The sequence below is a fragment of the Pipistrellus kuhlii genome, unplaced genomic scaffold (genome assembly GCF_014108245.1).
Source record: "Pipistrellus kuhlii isolate mPipKuh1 unplaced genomic scaffold, mPipKuh1.p scaffold_m20_p_5, whole genome shotgun sequence".
Taxonomy (NCBI): domain Eukaryota; kingdom Metazoa; phylum Chordata; class Mammalia; order Chiroptera; family Vespertilionidae; genus Pipistrellus; species Pipistrellus kuhlii.
This window is the reverse complement of record NW_023425551.1, coordinates 57,422,706-57,442,238: the sequence shown is the minus strand read 5'-3', so window position 1 is coordinate 57,442,238 and position 19,533 is coordinate 57,422,706. Positions and strand designations below refer to the sequence as shown.

Below are 19,533 nucleotides of genomic sequence, written 5' to 3'. Positions count from 1 at the left end.
TTATATGTGTCCTTATCCCCCATTGCCCCCCAACCCTTCTAGTGTCTGTGTCCACTGGTTATGCTTGTATGCATAAACCTTGTCATCATTGCTCTTGCTTCCACTTTTAATTCTAATTTTTAAATGGTATTTCATTCTGAGTTTTTCTTTTGTAATTTATTTTAAAATGGCAAGTGGGGAATATAGGTTTGTGTTCTTCAGTATACGTTCAAAGCAAGAGGATGGCAGTTTTACCTTTTAGTCTTGTATCCCCAGTGGACCTTCTTAGTTTCCTGGGTAACGTCCCACTCAATAAAAATCTGGACTCAGAATTTTGCCATCACTAAAATAGATAGCTCCAAAGCCAATGGCCAGAATTCTTCTCCCCCCAACTCCTTCCTACAGGTAGTTTAATGAGTCAGCAACAATCAACTCAGAACAGTCCCTGAAATGACAGTTTCATTATCCAAATATTCATGACTTTGTGGATGAGTACATAATCTAACTCGTGGTGTTTTTTTTTTTGTTTGTTTGTTTTGTTTTTCATCCTATGCTATATTGTCAATAGTCATTGATCAAGATGAGAAAATAGACTGAAAATGCTATTTTCATACAGTGTATCACAAGATTTCATTTGGCCCCATACTTGGGAGACAGGTTTTTCTTCCAGGTGAACACAGTTGCAACTCTGTGTGTATAGCAAGAGGAACTCCATAGAACAAAGTAAACCCCAGGAATCTAGCAACTTAGCCTTTGCAATTTTAATTATTCTAGCTCCAGAAAATCTGGTCATGTGTCACATTGCTGAAGCAAAATTTTAACTGTCCCCAGTGTGACAGTCTTGTATAAGGAAGCACATTACGTGGTAGTGAGACAGGCTGATCTCTCAGCACTCTCCCGGCTTCAAAACACAGCCTGATTGTTCTCTCTTCTTACTCACCTCTGTAAGATGGTTCACAAAGTAATAAGCATTTTGAAGTTTTTAAATTGAAGCGTAGGTCTAAAAAAATCCATCTGCAAATGCTTATGATGGACATGAAGAGAAATTGAAAAAGCCTACGAAAGTGTTTATTCTTAGCCTTATGTACCTGATATTTACCAAATGATGTTTCATGAAAGGATAAAAAAGGAAAAGAGAAGAGGGATGATTGCATTTCAAATAAATGTGTAAGGCACATTTATGTAATTCAGGACACCCTGCATCGTGTCTATAATGACATTACAAATTCAGCATGTTCAAAATTGACATTTTGATTTCAGGGTTATTTGAATGCCAGCCTAACCCAGTTCAGTCTAATGTTCTACCATTTATCTGTTTCACTAAGCCAAAACACTAAAAGTCAAACTGATTCTCCATTTTTCCATACCCCCCCCAACACCAACGTATCAGCTCTACATCCAGAAAGTATCTCAACTTTATTTACTTTTTTCTCTTTCCACTAATGTCACTGTAATCCAAGCCACTGTCAGCTGTGTCTGGAGAGACTACAATAGAGACTCCTAACATCTCCCAATCCCTGTTATTTCACTTGTACAATCCACTTTACACACAACTGCAATGTGTTAAAATAAGTCATGTCACATCACTTCCCTCCTTTAAAATCATCTCATTTCTTCTCTTCCTAGTTGATCACATGACCTACAGAGCCCTAAGAATCTGACTTCTGCACACCATCTGAATCATCTCCTCCTTCCTCTCCCTCTTCATGATCCCCACAATCCCTTTCCCTGTTCTGGAATTCACAACCCCTTCTTGAACTCAAAGATTTGCACTTGCAAAGAGATTTTTAAGAATCTTCCCATTTCTGGCTTCTTCTAGTGGCTCAGGGCTCAGTTCATATTTGGTTTCTTCTGAGAGGCACGGCTGGGGAGTCCCTTTCACAGTGTCCTCTATCATGCTGTCTTCCCAGCTCTTCTAGCTGCAACTTTCCTGCTTATTTATTTGCTTACTTGCCTCTCATCTGTCTCCACCACAGCTCCTCAGACTGTTCTTTGAGAGCAGAGTGTGGTTGATCTTTAACACCAGAGTTTGCCCAGAATCTATAGAAGAATGCCGGCCATAGTTTAGATCCCCTGTGAATCTTTGCTTATCAGTGCATGAGGAGACTCTGCGGGGAGTTTTGGAATGTTTACATTTCCCCAATTATCAGGGAACACTTTTCTGAAAGAATGACAAGATGTTAATCAGCTTCCAATAGGAACAGGGTTTTAGCAAGAAAGTACTGAGGTATTTTCAAATTTGTGGGTTTGTCATGACTCTGGGAGTTATCTCTTATAAACATCAGAAGTCAGCTGCACACAGAGGCATGGGTTGTGGGAAGAGGCCTGGATTGTCACTGTTTCCTTGACACTCAGTGGAGGTGCAGAGTAGCCTGAATGCCCAGCTGAAGGGGAAGCAACTTCATTTCCACCCTGGGTCCCAGATCAGCATCATTTAAAGAGGAAGAAGCAGCCCCTTCATTTTTTGTAGTACCTAGATGAGTGGTTATAAAAAAAGTAATATCAGATAGATCAAGTGATAAATATTTTCATTATTATAGTATCTTAACAATTAACCCTGAAATGTAACGCTTATATCCTGCTGGGAAGTATTTAAATGTCCAAAGCAGAACTATTAATTTTCACCTCTCAAAGTCCTCCTAGTCCTGCATTCAGAAAAAAAAAAAATGACATTACCATTTCCTGAAAGGTCTTGGGGCTGCTGTACCTAAAAAAAAAAAAAAAAAAAAAAAAAAAAAAAAAGCATAATTAATGGTTTTGTTAATTCTAGGATATCACCCTGAAAAATAAGACCTGAAATAAAACAATACCCCATATTTGGCACTATAAGAATTTTTTTCATGAATGTTATATAATGTATTTTGGCTAACCTTTTAAATTACATTCACATGTCCCTCTTTTCCTAACTTCTCAGTTTTCCATTTTCCCAGTAATTTGGACTTACAGTATTAAAGGAATATTGGATTTTTTCTCTTTAAAAAATATCCAATCAGTTCCTTTGTCAGGTCAATTCTTTCAAAATATTCCAGTTAAGTCAATAAAAGGAACTTAGTAGTTCTCAGTGTAAAATAAAACATCCACCTGATACATCTTCAATTCCATCTAAAACATGTTTTGTTGATTATTTTGGTAGTGTTGAACCAAAAAGGTTTCTTCAAGTGTCTTATATTAACTCCTTTCTGAACTTTAGTCAAAACGTAAAATGTGTACATTAAAAGGACTGAATAACATGCATTACAAATTTTTTTTTTTTAAGTTTTGCCAGTGGTGATGTAAAACCTTCTTATAGGACTAGCCTAATGGAAAAAAAAAAACTATTTCACAATTATTCTTACTATTTCTAGTATCTTTTCAGCAAGGTCTTTTCTCATTCCTCATCAATATTACAAAGCTTTGCCAAATTATCTTCTCCTTCCACATTTGACTTGCTCATTCCCGACTCCACATCTCCTTAGCTGGAAGGAGATCTTTTCTCTGCCAATGAGTGTGTAACTATTACATTCATTAAAAAATACTGAACATTCATATGTAACCAGAATGATGAAGGGTATCACATACTCCTTTATTCTAGTCACTCAGCAGAGAATAAGGTTTGCATCACCTAATTCATTTTGGTCTTGTGCTACTTTTTGAATGTTCTCAGTAATTTGACTACCCATACATTCTTTTGCCAAATAGATGTCAAGGTGCAGGAATAACTCTTACTTTTTTAACCCTCCTCAGAATGCTTAGGAGATGAGGATTCATCATACAAACTCAGTAAATGTTATCTTTGAAAAGCAAGATTCTGAAATGAAAAGCGTGCTTATCTTTAAAGCCAAAATAGAAAGGACATGGGTAATTTATGAACTCCTAATGATTCACTAGACTTTTCTTTTTTTGTCTGGCAAATGGACTACATAGGCAATAAGATTGTATCAGGTATTTTAATACAGTGAGATGCTAAAATTACATGAATAGGATGATTAACTTGGCATTTTATGATTGTTAATCTCACAAAGGATTTATTAAGTACATCTAGGTATCTATTAAACTACTGTCTTTTTAATAGAGACCTGCAAGGCCTGAAATTAGGTTGAAAATACTTAGTCAAATCCACCAGGCTTTCGCATTTGTTTGGATGGGTCTTCACAGCAGCATTAACTTACATTGGAACTTTGTATTTATGGTGAATTCTCTTTTCCTGTAAGGAACTTGGTTAACAACTGAGGAATGATATAGGAAAATGTAGACCATCATATACTAGTAAGAGTTACATGCTAATTAATGCATTCTAAATTAGGTAAATATTTTTGCCTGAATTCTTTGCTCACTTGCATTTTGTAATGATGCCTTAGCGAATGCTGTTGCCTTTTTCTAAGTTATTCAAATTCACCATACCTATCCAACATAATTATCCCCCAAATTGATATAATCTATCCTCTGAAAGCCTCCATGTGCCATGTTAAGACAGTATTGCTTTTACTTATTACTTATTTGCATGTATAATGTCATTCTTCTACTAAGTTATAAAATTTTTGAGATTGAGGTTTATATTTTATTTCTATGTCTCATAACACCTTTCATAGTGTGTGATAACTAATAGAATCTCAAAATCATTTTAATGAATGAGTAATAAATCAGTCTCAGTTTGAATCTCCCAAAGACAAGTGCAACAGCCTATATTAAATTTTAGTCACTAGATACTTAGGAGTTATTGGGACCCTCTTTCTACTTCATTTTCCATAACCAACTCTTCAGGAGACATTCTTACTTTGCCCCCTCCTTCTCTCCCCCAATAGTTTTCTAATTTTTTCAGAACACTCGATGGGCCTTGCCAACATCATCCTCGCTCAGACCCTCTCTATCCTCTCCCATAATGCTTTCTCCAACTGGCATTAGATCTAATCGCAGATTCCTGTTTAAACCCTTCACTAGCTTCTTAATGGTCTAAGAATAGTAGTCCAAATCTTTTACACATTCACAAAAAGCCTACAAAATTTGGCATCTGCCTTTTACCCTCTCCTCTGGTAGAACTCTTCACCTGGTTCTCGTTTCCATTCACAATAGCCTTCATTCGGGAACTGGAACTGCCTGTGTTTCTTCTGTGTAGGACCTCTGTATATCTTCCTGGAACGGACTTACCCTAGGTATTCCCCCATTATCCTTCAGGGCTTGCCTGAAACCTCATGTCAAGGAAGATTCCCCAGACTTTCTAAACTCTTATCTCACAGTATCTTGAAAGTGTCCTTTGCAGCAATGCTATATAATTAATCTGTTTAGCATGTAACACATTATGTAACTCATTCTAGGGACTTCTACTCTCAAACATGAGCTCTGTGAGTTATTGGTCAGTATATATCTTCTTCAGTCTTCTCTGTACCCATCAAGGTCTTGAAGTTTTGAGTAATTCATAAATATTTTTGAGTAATAAATGAATCAAAATAGATGCTGGATACATGAAAGAAAATAGAAGTGAAAAAAATAAGGTAATAGTAGCTCTAAGAGAAGTATTGCAATCTAATGCCATTGTGACATTCTGCTGTATGTATTTCTTTAGAGTCCCTTGACTGGGACTCATCTTCAAGGCAAGTCTTTCCTTGTACTTTTTGTACAGCCTTTTCTACTGGAAGGTCTCCTTACAGGGTCTCTCTTTTTGCTTTGGCAGTTGATGGACAGTGGCAGGAGTGGAGTTCGTGGAGCCAGTGCTCGGTGACCTGCTCGAATGGGACCCAGCAGAGAAGCCGGCAGTGTACTGCAGCAGCTCATGGGGGTTCTGAGTGCAGAGGGCCGTGGGCAGAAAGCAGAGAGTGCTATAACCCAGAGTGTACAGGTAAGACCTGGCTACCGTATTTAAGAGATGCTTGCCATTTAAAAATTGTGGCAGAACCAAGCCAGATGGTCAAGGTATAATCACATGATTATATGTTTTTATTTAAATGAAGCCAATTATACCCAGACTCATTCTACTGCATGTCACATTAATAAAGCATCAGAATTCAGGAAAGTCTTCATTTAAATATTGATTACATTGATGAAGTTTAATACTGAATTTGAAACTTTTTGCAAGTAAACTTCGATCTCTTCAAAATATTGAAGATTCTGACAAACATAAGTTTCTGCTCATTACAATACTCTTTATTTTACCAGGAAGTCAAATATTTAAATAAAATTGGCCCATGGTAGTATATTAATAAAAATTGAACAGATTAAGTAATGGTCCTTAGATTTTTAAAATTACTAAATCTGTGACATTGATCATGACATATTTCTTTCAGCCAATGGTCAGTGGAATCAGTGGGGTCATTGGAGTGGATGTTCCAAGTCCTGTGATGGTGGCTGGGAAAGGCGAATAAGGACCTGTCAGGGAGTAGCTATAACAGGGCAGCAATGTGAAGGAACAGGCGAAGAAGTGAGAAGATGCAGCGAGCAGCGATGTCCTGGTGAGAATGAATTGAGGCTATCCCAGTGAAAACAATTGGCTGCCATAAAAAAAAAAAAAAAAAAAAAAAAAAGGTTAAAAATATTGTCATTGGTTAAGGGCAGTACTTTCTCAATTGAAGTATTGCTAATGATTTGACAATTTACTTGTTTCTATAGTGTATAGAGTTTCCTCTATGTGTCATAAACTATTCTATAAGTTATTTTATTTTATTTATTTATTTTAAATATATTTTATTGATTTCTTACAGAGAGGAAGGGAGAGAGATAGAGAGCTAGAAACGTCGATGAGAGAGAAACACCGACCAGCTGCCTCTTGCACACTCCCTACTGGGGATGTGCCCGCAACCGATGTACATGCCCTTGACCAGAATCGAACCTGGGACCTTTCAGTCCGCAGACCGACGCTCTACCACTGAGCCAAACTGGTTTCGGCTATTTTATTTATTTTTTATTGAGGTATTATACGTGTACATATCTTACCATTGTCCCTCCACCCCACCCCCATACATGCTCTCACCCCCCAGAGTTTTGCGTCCATTGGTTATACTTACATGCATGCACACATCTTAAATCATTTGCTGCAAAATAACATTGAAAATAATACAAAGGAAGCCATATTGAAAATAACATAGCTAGATATAATTTAACATAGTTTGGGGTATTATTTTTCACAACTCTTTAAAATTTGATTTTTAAAAAGAGAGAGAGAGAAAGAAAGGGAGAGAGAGAAACAGTAATGTGAGAGAGAAATGTCAATCCATTGCCTTCTGTACACATCCTGACAGGACTGAACCTGAAATCTTTTGGTGTATGTGATGATGCTCCGACCAACTGAGCTATCCAGCTAGGGCTTTCACTATTTTTGTAAAAGATTTGTTTACTGAGAACACAAGAAATTGCATTAGATTATTTATAGTAGAAATTTAAATACCTAAGTGTTAAATATCTAAGTGGGAAAATTAGAAAATAATGTTGAAATTCGGACATTTGTAAATTCTGCTGTTAATTCATTTTGATGCATGACCTTGGACATTTCCATTTACTTGCCCTTGGTCCATTTTCCACTGAAAAAGGAAATTCCGTTGAGCACATTTTAAAATGAAAGTGTAAGGTCTTAATTAGTAGTGAACAAATGGAAGTGCTGCTACATTAAAGGATTTGACAAATAAGCATATAAAAAAATGAGAGGTCAGAAACTACTGACATCATAATCATCTACATTTTTGGGCAAACGAGGTTTACAGTTGTGAGTGCCTGAAATATAGTTTATTTTTGTATTTTTTTTAAATATATGTATTTTATTGATTTTTTTTTTTTTTTTTTTTTTTTTTACAGAGAGGAAGGGAGAGAGTTAGAGAGCTAGAAACGTCAATGAGAGAAATATCAACTAGCTGCCTCTTGCACACCCCCTACCAGGGATGCGCCCACAACCAAGGTGCATGCCCTTGACCGGAATCGAACCTGGGACCTCTCAGTCCGCAGACCGATGCTCTACCACTGAGTCAAACTGGTTTTGGCTGTATTATTCTTTATTAATTATTGTGTTATTTTCTATATGAACAACTATAAGCCTACTTACCCCACCCTGGATTTTAAAACATTATTTGGAACAAAGACTCCTTCCTAATTGTACATACAGTTCATAAAATATTATTGACATACATACTGAGTGAGGACTTAAGTATGTGAAAATTAGGATTTTAGAATGATTCATGGCAACATTGTTATAAACATGCTAGAAAGATAATAGGATGGAGTTTTAAAATATCACAGCCATGTATGGAGGGGAAAGTGCTGACCTTGGGGAATAGGAAGACCCAGTTAAGGTCCCATTGCCGCTAGTGTGACTGCAGGGAAGCTAGCTGATCTCACTGGCTCTCTGGTTCCTAGTGAGGTTGCTGAGTGCAGTCATCCCAGGTTTCTTTTTCAGTTCAGAAAGTCATGGAGTCCTGTCTCTAATATAACTACTGCAGATTAGAAAAACCACAGAATCTAAGAGATATCTAGGGTCAAAACTTTGTATTTCACCTTACTTCAAATATTAATGACTTATAGTTCAACTCTAATACCCACAGAAACTGGACACAATGTCAGTAGATGTCTTTAGAGCTTATCAAAGGTCTGAAGTTAGTTTTGTTCATTCTTTTTTTTTTTTTAAAGATATTTTTATTGATTTCAGAGAGGAAGGGAGAGGAGGAGGGAGATAAAAATATCAGTGATAGTGAATCATTGATTGGCTGCCTATTGGGGGTTGAGCCCACAACCTGGGCATGTGCCCTTGACAGGAATCAAACCTGGGACTGACTCTTCAGTCCATAGGCCAGATGCTCTATCCACTGAGCCAAACCAGATAGGGCAGTTTTGTTTATTCTTAAGGCCATTGGAATGTAGAACAATAAGAACTAGCCAGCATGCAGGCTTTGGTTGAGAAGGATGCCTGTGCAGGTTAGCACTGTGAAATTGTTCCTGTGCTGCATAAGAATTAAGAAGCAGTATACAAAACATTTACTTTGCCCAAGGAGAGATGCCTACAGACCAGTGGGCATAACTAAACAAGATCCTTTTAATATTTGAAGTTACCTACTGGTAAAGTAGTCTGAGCATGCCAGGGTTCTTAACTGTCTTGGCCTTTTAAAACTGTCTTTTACCTGCTCATATAGAGGTAATATGGTGCTGCTGCAATTAAATTTAAAACATTGCCACCTGCTGTTTAGAGAACATTTTACATATCTGTTTACTAAAATAAGACATTGTACCTTATTTGCTAGATTTGTTCCTTGGCTTTTATGATTTAAAGCAGGTTGAAAAATTATCATAAAAATGCTAAAAAAGTTTTTATATTATATGTACTATGTTATGTTATATTACAAAGGTTGGCAAAGGTAGGTTTACAGTTGTTCATATGGAAAAAAAATACAGATTATGATTATTACAATAGCTTTATTCACTCTTGTGTTTCATGTACTCGCCACTGCGATCCTACTTTTGCCTGTCCCTGTGTATTTAATATTAACTTTAACATTTTTATTTTACACTTTTCAATAATATGATTTGAAATCATATTGCAAGTGGAGCAATATAATAGCTCCAAATTTACACATTGACAATATAAGCTCAAAAAACTTTTAAATTATCTTAACAGTTACTAGGAAATTTTCTGTTTGTCAATAACAAAGCCACAACAAATGTTCCTTTTAAAATAGTATGCTTCTTAAGTATTATTTTTAGCGCTGTGTATTCTTAATTTTTCTTCAGGTTGCCAAAAACAGCTAGTATTTATTTTATGCTTTGCTTAATTTAGATGCAAAACAAATTAATCAAGTTTCCCAAGAAACTCTCAGTTGTCAGGAAAGAGAAATATACCTAAATCTTTGTCTAGATAATTAATGAAAATAATGATTAATCATCTGGATTGAATCAAAAGCTGTTATGCTGTCTACTAAAAATGGAAAGTAAATTCCCCATCAAGATAAGGCTATTCCTTTACTGGTAAATAGATAACATAAAAGTAATAGAAAGGGCAGTACAGCATAGGAAATACAGTTAATATCGTAACTGTGTGTAGTGCCAGTTGGGTCCTGGAAATATCAGGGAAACTTGCCGTAAAGTATATGCTTGTCTAACCACGATGTTGTACACTTGAAACTTATCCTATCTAATAAAGAGGGAATAAGCAAGTTGAGTGTCACTCCACCACAAAGATGATGGCACCCATAACCACTAGATGGCGGCGCCCAGTCCTATCAGCCCTGCTGGAGTCTCCCCCCCCCCCCATCCCAGGGACCCTGTCCCTGTGCAGGAATTTCATGCACCAGGCCTCTAGTATAAAATAATATTGAATGGAAAGTGTAATTGAAAAAATAAAAATAAAATAAAGTAGAATTAAAAACAAATAGCATCACTGACCAAAAATAAGTTATTTATCTTGTCTTCTTAAGAAAAAAAAGAATTAGAGGGATGGAAAGTACATATATATATATATATATATATATATATATATATATATATACATATATATATACACACACCGTATTTTTCGGACCATAAGACGCAAGATGCTCCAGACCATAAGACGCACCAGTTTTTAGAGAAGGGAAATGAAGAAAAAAAGATTCTGAAACAAATAGTGTCCTAAAATATTTTATGTGCATTAAAACCCAACATCACAGTCATAAACACATGTAATCAACCCTGTAAAGTAAACAGCAGCATTTAGAACCATTTTAGAGCCGGGCAAGCACACAGAGACCACACAGAGCCGGGCAAGTAAAAAAACTTTTTTTTTTAAGTATATGTGTAGGCTATATTTGGACCATAAGACGCAGGGACTTTTTCCCCCCACTTCTGGGGGGAAAAAAGTGCGTCTTATGGTCCGAAAAATACGGGGTGTGTGTGTGTGTGTGTGTGTGTGTGTGTGTGTGTGTGTGTGTATATATAAACACACACACACACTGTTAGTTGAGTAATAGAATAGCTACAGGGGAAATAATTGTTACCCAATTTTTTTCATTGGTCAGACTCACTAAATGATAATTTCATTGATCTTAATCTCATTCTACATCCCAAATGAGGTTGAGATAATAAAAAAGTAATGAATAGCTCCTATGATTTTTGCCACGCTGTGAAAATGTACTAATTTTAGTCCTCTGTCTGTTTTCCAATATTTCACTGGTTAATATCATTTAGGAAGCTACTGGTAGATTGGCTTTTAATAATTGTCAGGCTTCTGGGACCTTTTTGCTCTGTTCCCAAGGAAGTGGCTTGCTATTCCTACAGCTCCAGTTTTGAGACCGATTACTCCTTAGTCATTATTTGCTAAGTTGGAACCCACCATCCACAGGTAGATGTTAAATTTAATTTACATGTGAAATGTCCTTCTTTTTTCAAATTGCTTTATTTGAAAATGGTGAGTGAGCCTGTGGATTGAATGGGCTGAGAAAAACTTGTGAAGTAAGATAGGCATGTTATACACAGGGTGTCAGGGAGGAAGATAAAGTCTTAGCTCATAATGACTTATTTTCTCCTCAGTTCCCAGTTGGAGAAGTGGTGAATTAATCACTATTGATGTAGTATTTTGTCATCGTTAGAGATAAGTTAAACAAGTTAATAAGTCAAACTTCTAAATTGTGTGGACCATTGCAGTTTCAAAGCTAATCATTATCATATTTAGAAACCCAAATATGTGGTGTAAAACTTATATTTCCTTTTTTTAAATTATGTTTTATTTGTTTCTCAATCAGTCAAAACTATTTTGTATTAGTGTCAGATATACAAGATAATGGTTTACTTATCATATACTTTAAAAAATGTTTCTACATTTTTTTACTCTATTTACTCTATATTGAAGTACTTATATACTTATTTATACAAGTTGACACCTGCTTTACTTATTTTTTCATCCCAAACTACAAGGTTATCACTAATATAACTTTTTAAAAGCATTAATACATTAGAATTTATATTATTTTCTGCTATCAGATATTATATGTATGGGAATTATGTTATTATGTACTCAGTTTTAAAGATTCAGGCAAGTGTTTGCACTGAATATTTTGGACAGAGCAAATAATGTCAACCCTGAATGTACATCCCAATTGTTCACCTAAAGACAACCACTAAGTTTGTGTTGACAGTAGGTGGCACTAGGTATTGACTTCTTTCATTTTAAATGTTATTTGTTCTGCCCAGATAACCTCAGATACAATCTAACAAGTAGGGAAATAAATTAGAACTTGAAGAACCCCAAAGGAGAGAAACATCACCTGTTGTATAATAAGTGTCTGAGAAAGCAGTCAGTCCTCCTAAAAAGCATGGATTTTATTACCTACTCCAGTCTATGGTTCTGCCACAAATCAGCTAAATTTCACAGGCAGAATTTAGAATCACTGGGATCTAAAATAATGAATGAGTCACCAAGATAGGGCTATATGTGCATGATTCAAACTTCCAAACGTCTATGGAGATAATTATTATCATAATTGGTCTTATCAGATTGCTCACCAAATGAGATAGAAAACTCACAGCTTCTGCCACTGCAGAAACTTAAAAAGAAATTTGTTGTAATCTTATATTACCCTACCTTGTCCAATTTAGAAATATTTGACAATATGTGTATCATTCTCAAGTTGAAATGGAAAATTTAAGCACATTTCACATTTTTACCTTTATCCCACATCATTTTTATACTAAAAGTAAACATTTTATAAACTACTTAATTGTTTTAAAATTAATAAGATTAAAATTAATACAGTTATTGAAATTTCTTTTTTGATTCAGTTTATTAATACCATAAACCTGAATATTAGTCCTTGACATTTCTCTTCCCACTTGTTTCCCTCTTCATGCAGATCCTAACATATGAATGACCCTAATATCTTGCCCCTGGCATTCTTTCATTTCCCTCCCTCCCTCCCTCCCTCCCTCCCTCCCTCCCTCCCTCCCTCCCTCCCTCCCTCCCTCCCTCCCTCTCTCTCTCTCTCTCTCTCTCTCTCTCTCTCTCTCTCTCTCTCTCTCTCTCTCCTGTGTGAGAAGCACCCACAGATCTGCATCTTTATGACTAATGTCTTCCAAATGACTGCTGGACCTTTCCAATAGGGGTATCAAATAAGAGTCTGAATCACCACTAGAGCTTTTCTCTCTAACCCCCAAGTCATTCCTGTCATCTGAATTAATTTCTCCTCACCAATTTATGGGCTGGTGCTGGATTCCACTTCCATCAAGTCTTCCCTCAGTGGCCACTGCCCACCAGCCAACACCTACTAGTTGTGGAGGGGCAGTGCAGCAAAGAGCCTGAGACATGGAATCAAAAAGAGTTTGGGTTTGGGACTCAGTGTCCTCACATTTAAAGCAGGGACAATAATATGCACCGTGAGGGATTGTTTCAAGGATGAAATGATAAAATACCATCACTAATTAGAACCATTAAGTGGCAGTGCAGGTCCTCTCTGTCCATGTACCCATATGATTGAAACAACCTCCCTTTCTAATCTCTTCCACACAGGTTCGGCTTATCATGTGACTCACTTGCTCAAAAAACCTCCATTGCTTTGCATTAATTCCCCAAATTAGTACGTACTGGAATCCCTGGGATTCTAGTAGCCCTGCTGTCAGCTCATTAGCTTTCCTTTCACCATATAGTCATATGTGTGTGTGTGTGTGTGTGTGTGTGTGTGTGTGTGTGTGTGATTTATGACTTCTCTCCTTACACTGTTGCTTGCGCTGTTATTCACCTGGATTCCCGAGTTGTGCCTGTCCTGTCATCTTCACCTGCCAAAATGAAAGCATCTTGGAAGCGTAATCGTATTAAAAGATGTCTCTTCCTTTAATCTTTCTTCCCTTCCACAGTCACATGAGTTCTCTTTCTTCTTTGAACCCCTATAGATATGGTTTTGTGCTTCTCTTATTATACATTGCTACTGTATTTTATTTTATATATTTATATAGAGAGTTATATTGTTATATCTCTTAGCTAGAATTCCAGCTCATTTCATTGCAAATGAGTTGTCTATTTTCTTTCCCCCAAATCCGCTACCCTGCGTTAAACCTAGTTAAATGTTGTAGGTTATGAGAACCATGCTCTTTTGAACGTTTTTATTCTATATAATAAATGCTATAAGTCCCTTGTATGAAAGCATATGATTAAATGTTTCAAAGTAAGTATGATAATAATACCTTACTTTTTATAATCTTTTATTCCTTCAAAAGACTGTTTAATTAGCATTTCAATGACATTATAAACATATATATTATTTTTATTTTGTAGTAACAATTTGTGGTATGATCCTCCCTTTACTAAAAATAAACCATTGAGATGCTGAAAGTAAGAAAAATATGTAACTTTTTATGGAAGGTTTCTCAGTTTTCCCAAATCTCATCCCAGTTCACTCTTTTAGGCCAGAGTTCTTCAAGGCATCTTGTAGCCACTTGTCAGGCTAGAATTGGTCCCAGGTGTGTGTAAATAGACGTCCCTATGGTGGCAATATAGGGGGCTGTGGCCAGTGGCCTTGCCAGTTGCTGTAGTGTACCTTTGAGTGTGATTATTTTCTACTTGTGTCATGACCTTTCCTCACTAGTTCCCAAGATAACACAAAAAGGCAAGTTAACGCAATGCTCTAGCAAAGACCTCTAGTATCCCTAACATAAAACTTTGTCTCACTATAAAAGTGATGGCTATACCTGGAATATTCTTCACAATTAAAGGTAGATGCCTATTTTTATTATGAACTTTGTGAACAGGTTGGACCTAGAGTGACCTTGTGAGCTGAATTGAAATATAGAATTAAAAAAATAAAGAATAATACAGAATTTTGTGGTGGGTATGTATGTAAAACTTTGCCTAGACCAAGTACTCAAACATGTAACCTGTAACGCACATTGTTTGTTAATGACATCTCTGAGATTGGACTGAAAGAGGTGTTTGATTGACTTAGGCCCAACATCTCCTAGCTGAGTGACTTCTCTCTGCCGTGGTTTCCTCATATTTAAAATGAGGACAATTACATCCACTTCATAAGGTTTTTATGAGAAGTTATATGAATTAAAATATGTAATGCTTCTAGAAGAGCACCTAAGTTATAGCGATGCACAAATATTGTGCTTAGGTTGTAATTGTTCTTTCAACTTGAGACTGGTACAAACTATTTTCTATATGAGGAAGGCTGTTAAGAAACACCTTTGGTAAATACCCTTCTTTTCCCCTCAGACCTTCGTTAGCAGCTCCATGAATTTTTCACAGGAGTAGGTTACCCTGTGGAAATGAGAGCTGTTAGCTGTGTAAGCACAGAGACTGGATCCATCGCATTTACCTCTGCATCCCCAGCTCAGGGAACTCCCAAAACATAAGAATGAATGAATGAATGAATGGCCAGCTAGTAAAATTTGAAATGTGGGCTGATGCATAGTGCTTTCCCCCCGCCCCGCGCCCCCCCAAATGTCAGCTCTGTACTTTAGAATCAATTTCTCTTTAATGCTGAAATTCTAGCATCCAGGTGAAAACTAATTTTCTACATCAAATTGATTTAAGCCCTGTATAATTTTTGCTATTTTTAAGAGACAGAAAATCAGTTTGAATAGACAGATGAACAGCTAATCGGTAGGTAATTGCTACCTTGCTTTTTAAGGGAGCATGCTAACTACATACTTGTGGCTTCAAGTACAGTTGTGTCTTACAACTTTTTTTTTTTTAAAATATTTGCACTCGTGGTAGCCAACAGTGGGATCTTCCAGCTGCTGAACAGAATTGCTGTCCCATTTTACTAAGGCATAAAGTGAGAGTCCTTCGTATTGCTGCACAATAATATGTTTTTATTTTGAGCCCAAAGAGTGGCCTGCGCTAATTATGTACTTTCTAATTTACCAAATACACATAGGTAGCATTAAACAGTAAAAGTTTAACCCAAATCGCCATGTCTAGCTTAAGTTTCTCTCCTGAGCTTTATTTTCATACACCAGCTGACTTCTTGATATTAACAGACGTGCTCAAAAGTATTTTCAGCGCCTTCTTCTCCAAGTTCTCCTCAAGTGCTATAACTAAGTGTAGCACACCAGACATACTTCCTGGGAACCTGAGTTTCATCTTCATTTCTCTCTCTTCCTCACCTCCTACATGCAGACATGGAGCAGGGCCCATACTTCCTACTAACTAGATTTTGAATCCACCTACTTTACATTTCCACTTCCTGTGGTTCCGTGCTCTTTCCCCAAGGATACCATTCAAATTGTCACCGGCCTCCCTGCCTTCTGTCTCACTTTGCTTCAATCTATTCTTCAAATTGCAGATCCAGTATTCAAAATCCCATATATTGCCAAAACCGGTTTGGCTCAGTGGATAGAGCGTCGGCTTGGGGACTGAAAGGTCCCGGGTTCGATTCCGGTCAAGGGCATGTACCTTGGCTGTGGGCATATCCCCAGTAGGGGGTGTGCAAGAGGCAGCTGATCGATGACTCTCTCTCATCGATGTTTCTAACTCTCTATCTCTCTCCCTTCCTCTCTGTACAAAATCAATAAAATATATTTTAAAAAAAATCCCATATATTAACAGGTAATATGCAAATTGACCCTAATGGCGGAACAACCTGGAATGACCTGTCACTATGATAAGCACTCACCACCAGGGGGCAGATGCTCAGTGCAGGAGCTGCCCCCTGGTGGTTGGTACGCTCTCACAGAGGGAACTCAGCTCAGCCATAGGACAGGTTGATGGCTGTGAGTGCAGTGGCAGTGGTAGGAGCCTTTCCTGCCTCCTAGGCTGCCAGAGGGATGTCTGTCTGCCAGCTTAGGCCCGATCCCCCAGGGAATGGGTCTAAGTTGGCATGTGGACATCCTCCGAGAGGTCTCCGGGCTGCAAGAGGGTGCAGGCCAGGCTGAGGACCCCCACTCCCTGCTGTGAGTACATGACTTTTTGTGTGCCAGGCCTCTAGTATTATAATATATTCCCCTTGACCTTAAATTCAGACTCCAATTTTATCTCATCATTTATCACTTTTCTCCCTCCCAATTCTACTCATCACCAACTTGGTACACCAGCCATTCTGAAATGTTTCCAGTTTTCTTGGACACCCCGTGTTCTCCTTGCCTCTGGGTCTTCCCACATGTGGTTCCAAAGGCATACTTTCCCCTTTCTTGCTGGCTGACTCCTGCTGCTTCTTTGCACTACAACTTGTCATCCCTTCTAGAGACCTCCACTGATATTCTCTCCCCTGAACTTAGAGCAGCCAGAACTTCTGAGATCATAGTGGGTGTTCTGAATGGTATTTTCTTCACTTACTATTTCTCTTGGGAATTGATAAACTTCAATTATTCTCATTCATTCTTTTTATGTGTAGTATTTAACAAGTTGATGAGGACATTATGGAAACTCATTAAATATCCTGTGGAATGAATGAATTCCACAATTGGCACTAAGGAAAGCCACCACCAGGGTCTTCAGAAATGTAGGATAGAATAATTTTTGTTTTTATTTCTAGGCTGTTTTGCTTTTGGTATGAGCATAAATAGACCTATTTTCTGAAGTAATTTTTTAAAGAAATAATCTTCAAAGTCTGTCAGATCAAACTTTGATGAAATATTTAAAGCAACTGTGGGACTTGATCTGACTACTAAAAAGCTGAAAATCTTGGACCAATTTGCAACTGTGAATCTATTATTCCCTTGTCATCTTTCTTTCTTTAATATATTTTATTGATTTTTTTTACAGAGGAAGGGAGAGGGATAGAGAGCTAGAAACAAAGATGAGAGAGAAACATCAACCGGCTGCCTCCTGCACACCCCTACTGGGGATGTGCCCACAACCAAGGTACATGCCCTTGACTGAAATCGAACCTGGGACCTTTCAGTCTGCAGGCCAATGCTCTATCCACTGAGCCAAACCAGTTTTGGCCATCTTTCTTTCTTATAATTCATATACTTTGATCCTATCAATGAGTCACAATAAATCCAAGGCTTCCTAATTTACAGTGAAGAAAACAATGTGTGTTGACCACTCTAAAATTACTCTGAATATTTTGGGGGAGGGGATCTGTTTGAAATAGACCACATTAAGTGTCATTTAGATAAATGGGAATTGATAACTGAGTGCTGTGGTTGGAAAAAGAACTACTCTTAGTTTTGTGAGTTCTGTGAGTTCCATCAACTATATTTAGTGCTGTGGATGGGAAAAATAATAACTATTTAGTCAACTTCTACCTTCTCCAGTTAGGTTGTATGTTGATCACATGAGGGGATTCTGAACAGGGTCCCATGGACTTCTACCACATCTGACACACTCCACAAGGTCAACTTTTCTCAACACCCAGTATCCTGGATCCCTAGTTTGACAAATTTTTAGGAAAACTGTTTCTTCCAGTTTCTAAGTGAACACTAGCCTATTAAATACACACACATACCACCAATTAAACACATAGACACACACCATATATACTATCCTCATTACCAAATCATCAGCATTTTCTGTCATCTTTAGTACTGAGGTAATTAAATAAAAGATCTTTTGAAAGTATGTAGTAATTTTTGGTTAAAAGTCTATGCATATCATAAATGTTATTCTTGTAAGTGCTATATTTTCAGAAGTGAAACAAAACAGAAAAATCACTATCTTCAGAGTGCTCACATTCCAACAGGAGGAGGCAAAGTAATAATAATACCAAAGAAGCTAAAACATATGTAGAAGTTGTAAGGCAAAAAGCATTTTGAAGAACAATAAAGCAGAGAAATATGTGGGCGTGTTTCAGGGTGGGCAGAAAATCTCAGAGATGATAAATAAAATTGAATACAACAAAGAAATGAGCCAGGCACAGGTTCAGGGAGAAAGAGAGATCCTGAGCAGGCAGAACAATGCACAAGGTCTGAGGGGGGAGCCTGCTTCGAATATTAGAGATGCATCAGGGGGCCAGTGTAGCTGAGGGGGTCAGTGAGGATGGAGACGCTGGGAACTGAGAAAGGGCCATATTGGAGAGCCTTGTAAGAGGCTAGTTGGACCACTAAACGTTTTATTTCTTCCTGAGTACCTTTAAACAAAATTCAGTCGTTGACTGATAATTCTAAGTACACAGTTCTGTTAAGCTACTACTTCAGCCTACCTTGATTTTGAATCTTACCAGTTTCAGCTGAAGGCCTAGTAAACATTTCACCCTATTGGCCCACCCATGCCATCTAGTGGATAGCGCTTGCAATTACCAAATTTTTCTGACCACACAGGCAACCTTGGGGGTGGGGCATTGCCAAGAGGAGTACTTTCAGAATAACAATAGGTGTGAAAAGCTTTTTGAAACCACTACTGGGAAATAAAGCTGGGTGCAAATTACTTTTTCATTGGTTTAGGTCAAGACTGAATCAGAAAAAGAAAAAGAAGAAAAAAAAAAAAGAAAAAAAAGAAAGCACCTGAAAGCTGTAGTAAGAAGTTTTATGAAATTAATTTCATATTTCATCAACAGAACTAAAGAAAAATTGAGTTTGAACATTGAAAACTGAAAAAAGAACAAGTGAAGTGAGCATGAAAGATGACAAATTAATAGATATTGAGGAAGATATTGAACAGAAGTTTGGATGTACATAAAAAACAAAAATAATTTAGTATAATAGTAATTTTTGATTAATGACTGTATATCTTTTAAAACAGGCTAGTTTTATAAGGAA

The 19,533-nt window shown here is 37.2% G+C and overlaps 1 protein-coding gene across 2 annotated transcripts in view; it reads left to right on the top strand.

The window, feature by feature from the left end:
• ADGRB3 (adhesion G protein-coupled receptor B3) overlaps positions 1 to 19,533 on the top strand; it is a 692,295-nt gene that overhangs the window by 274,476 nt on the left and 398,286 nt on the right. For both annotated transcript variants that reach the window (XM_036414772.2, XM_036414773.2), the window contains exons 6-7: positions 5,627 to 5,791; positions 6,237 to 6,401. In XM_036414772.2, the coding sequence (XP_036270665.1) occupies positions 5,627 to 5,791; positions 6,237 to 6,401 (330 nt within the window). The remainder of the gene's footprint in view (positions 1 to 5,626; positions 5,792 to 6,236; positions 6,402 to 19,533) is intronic.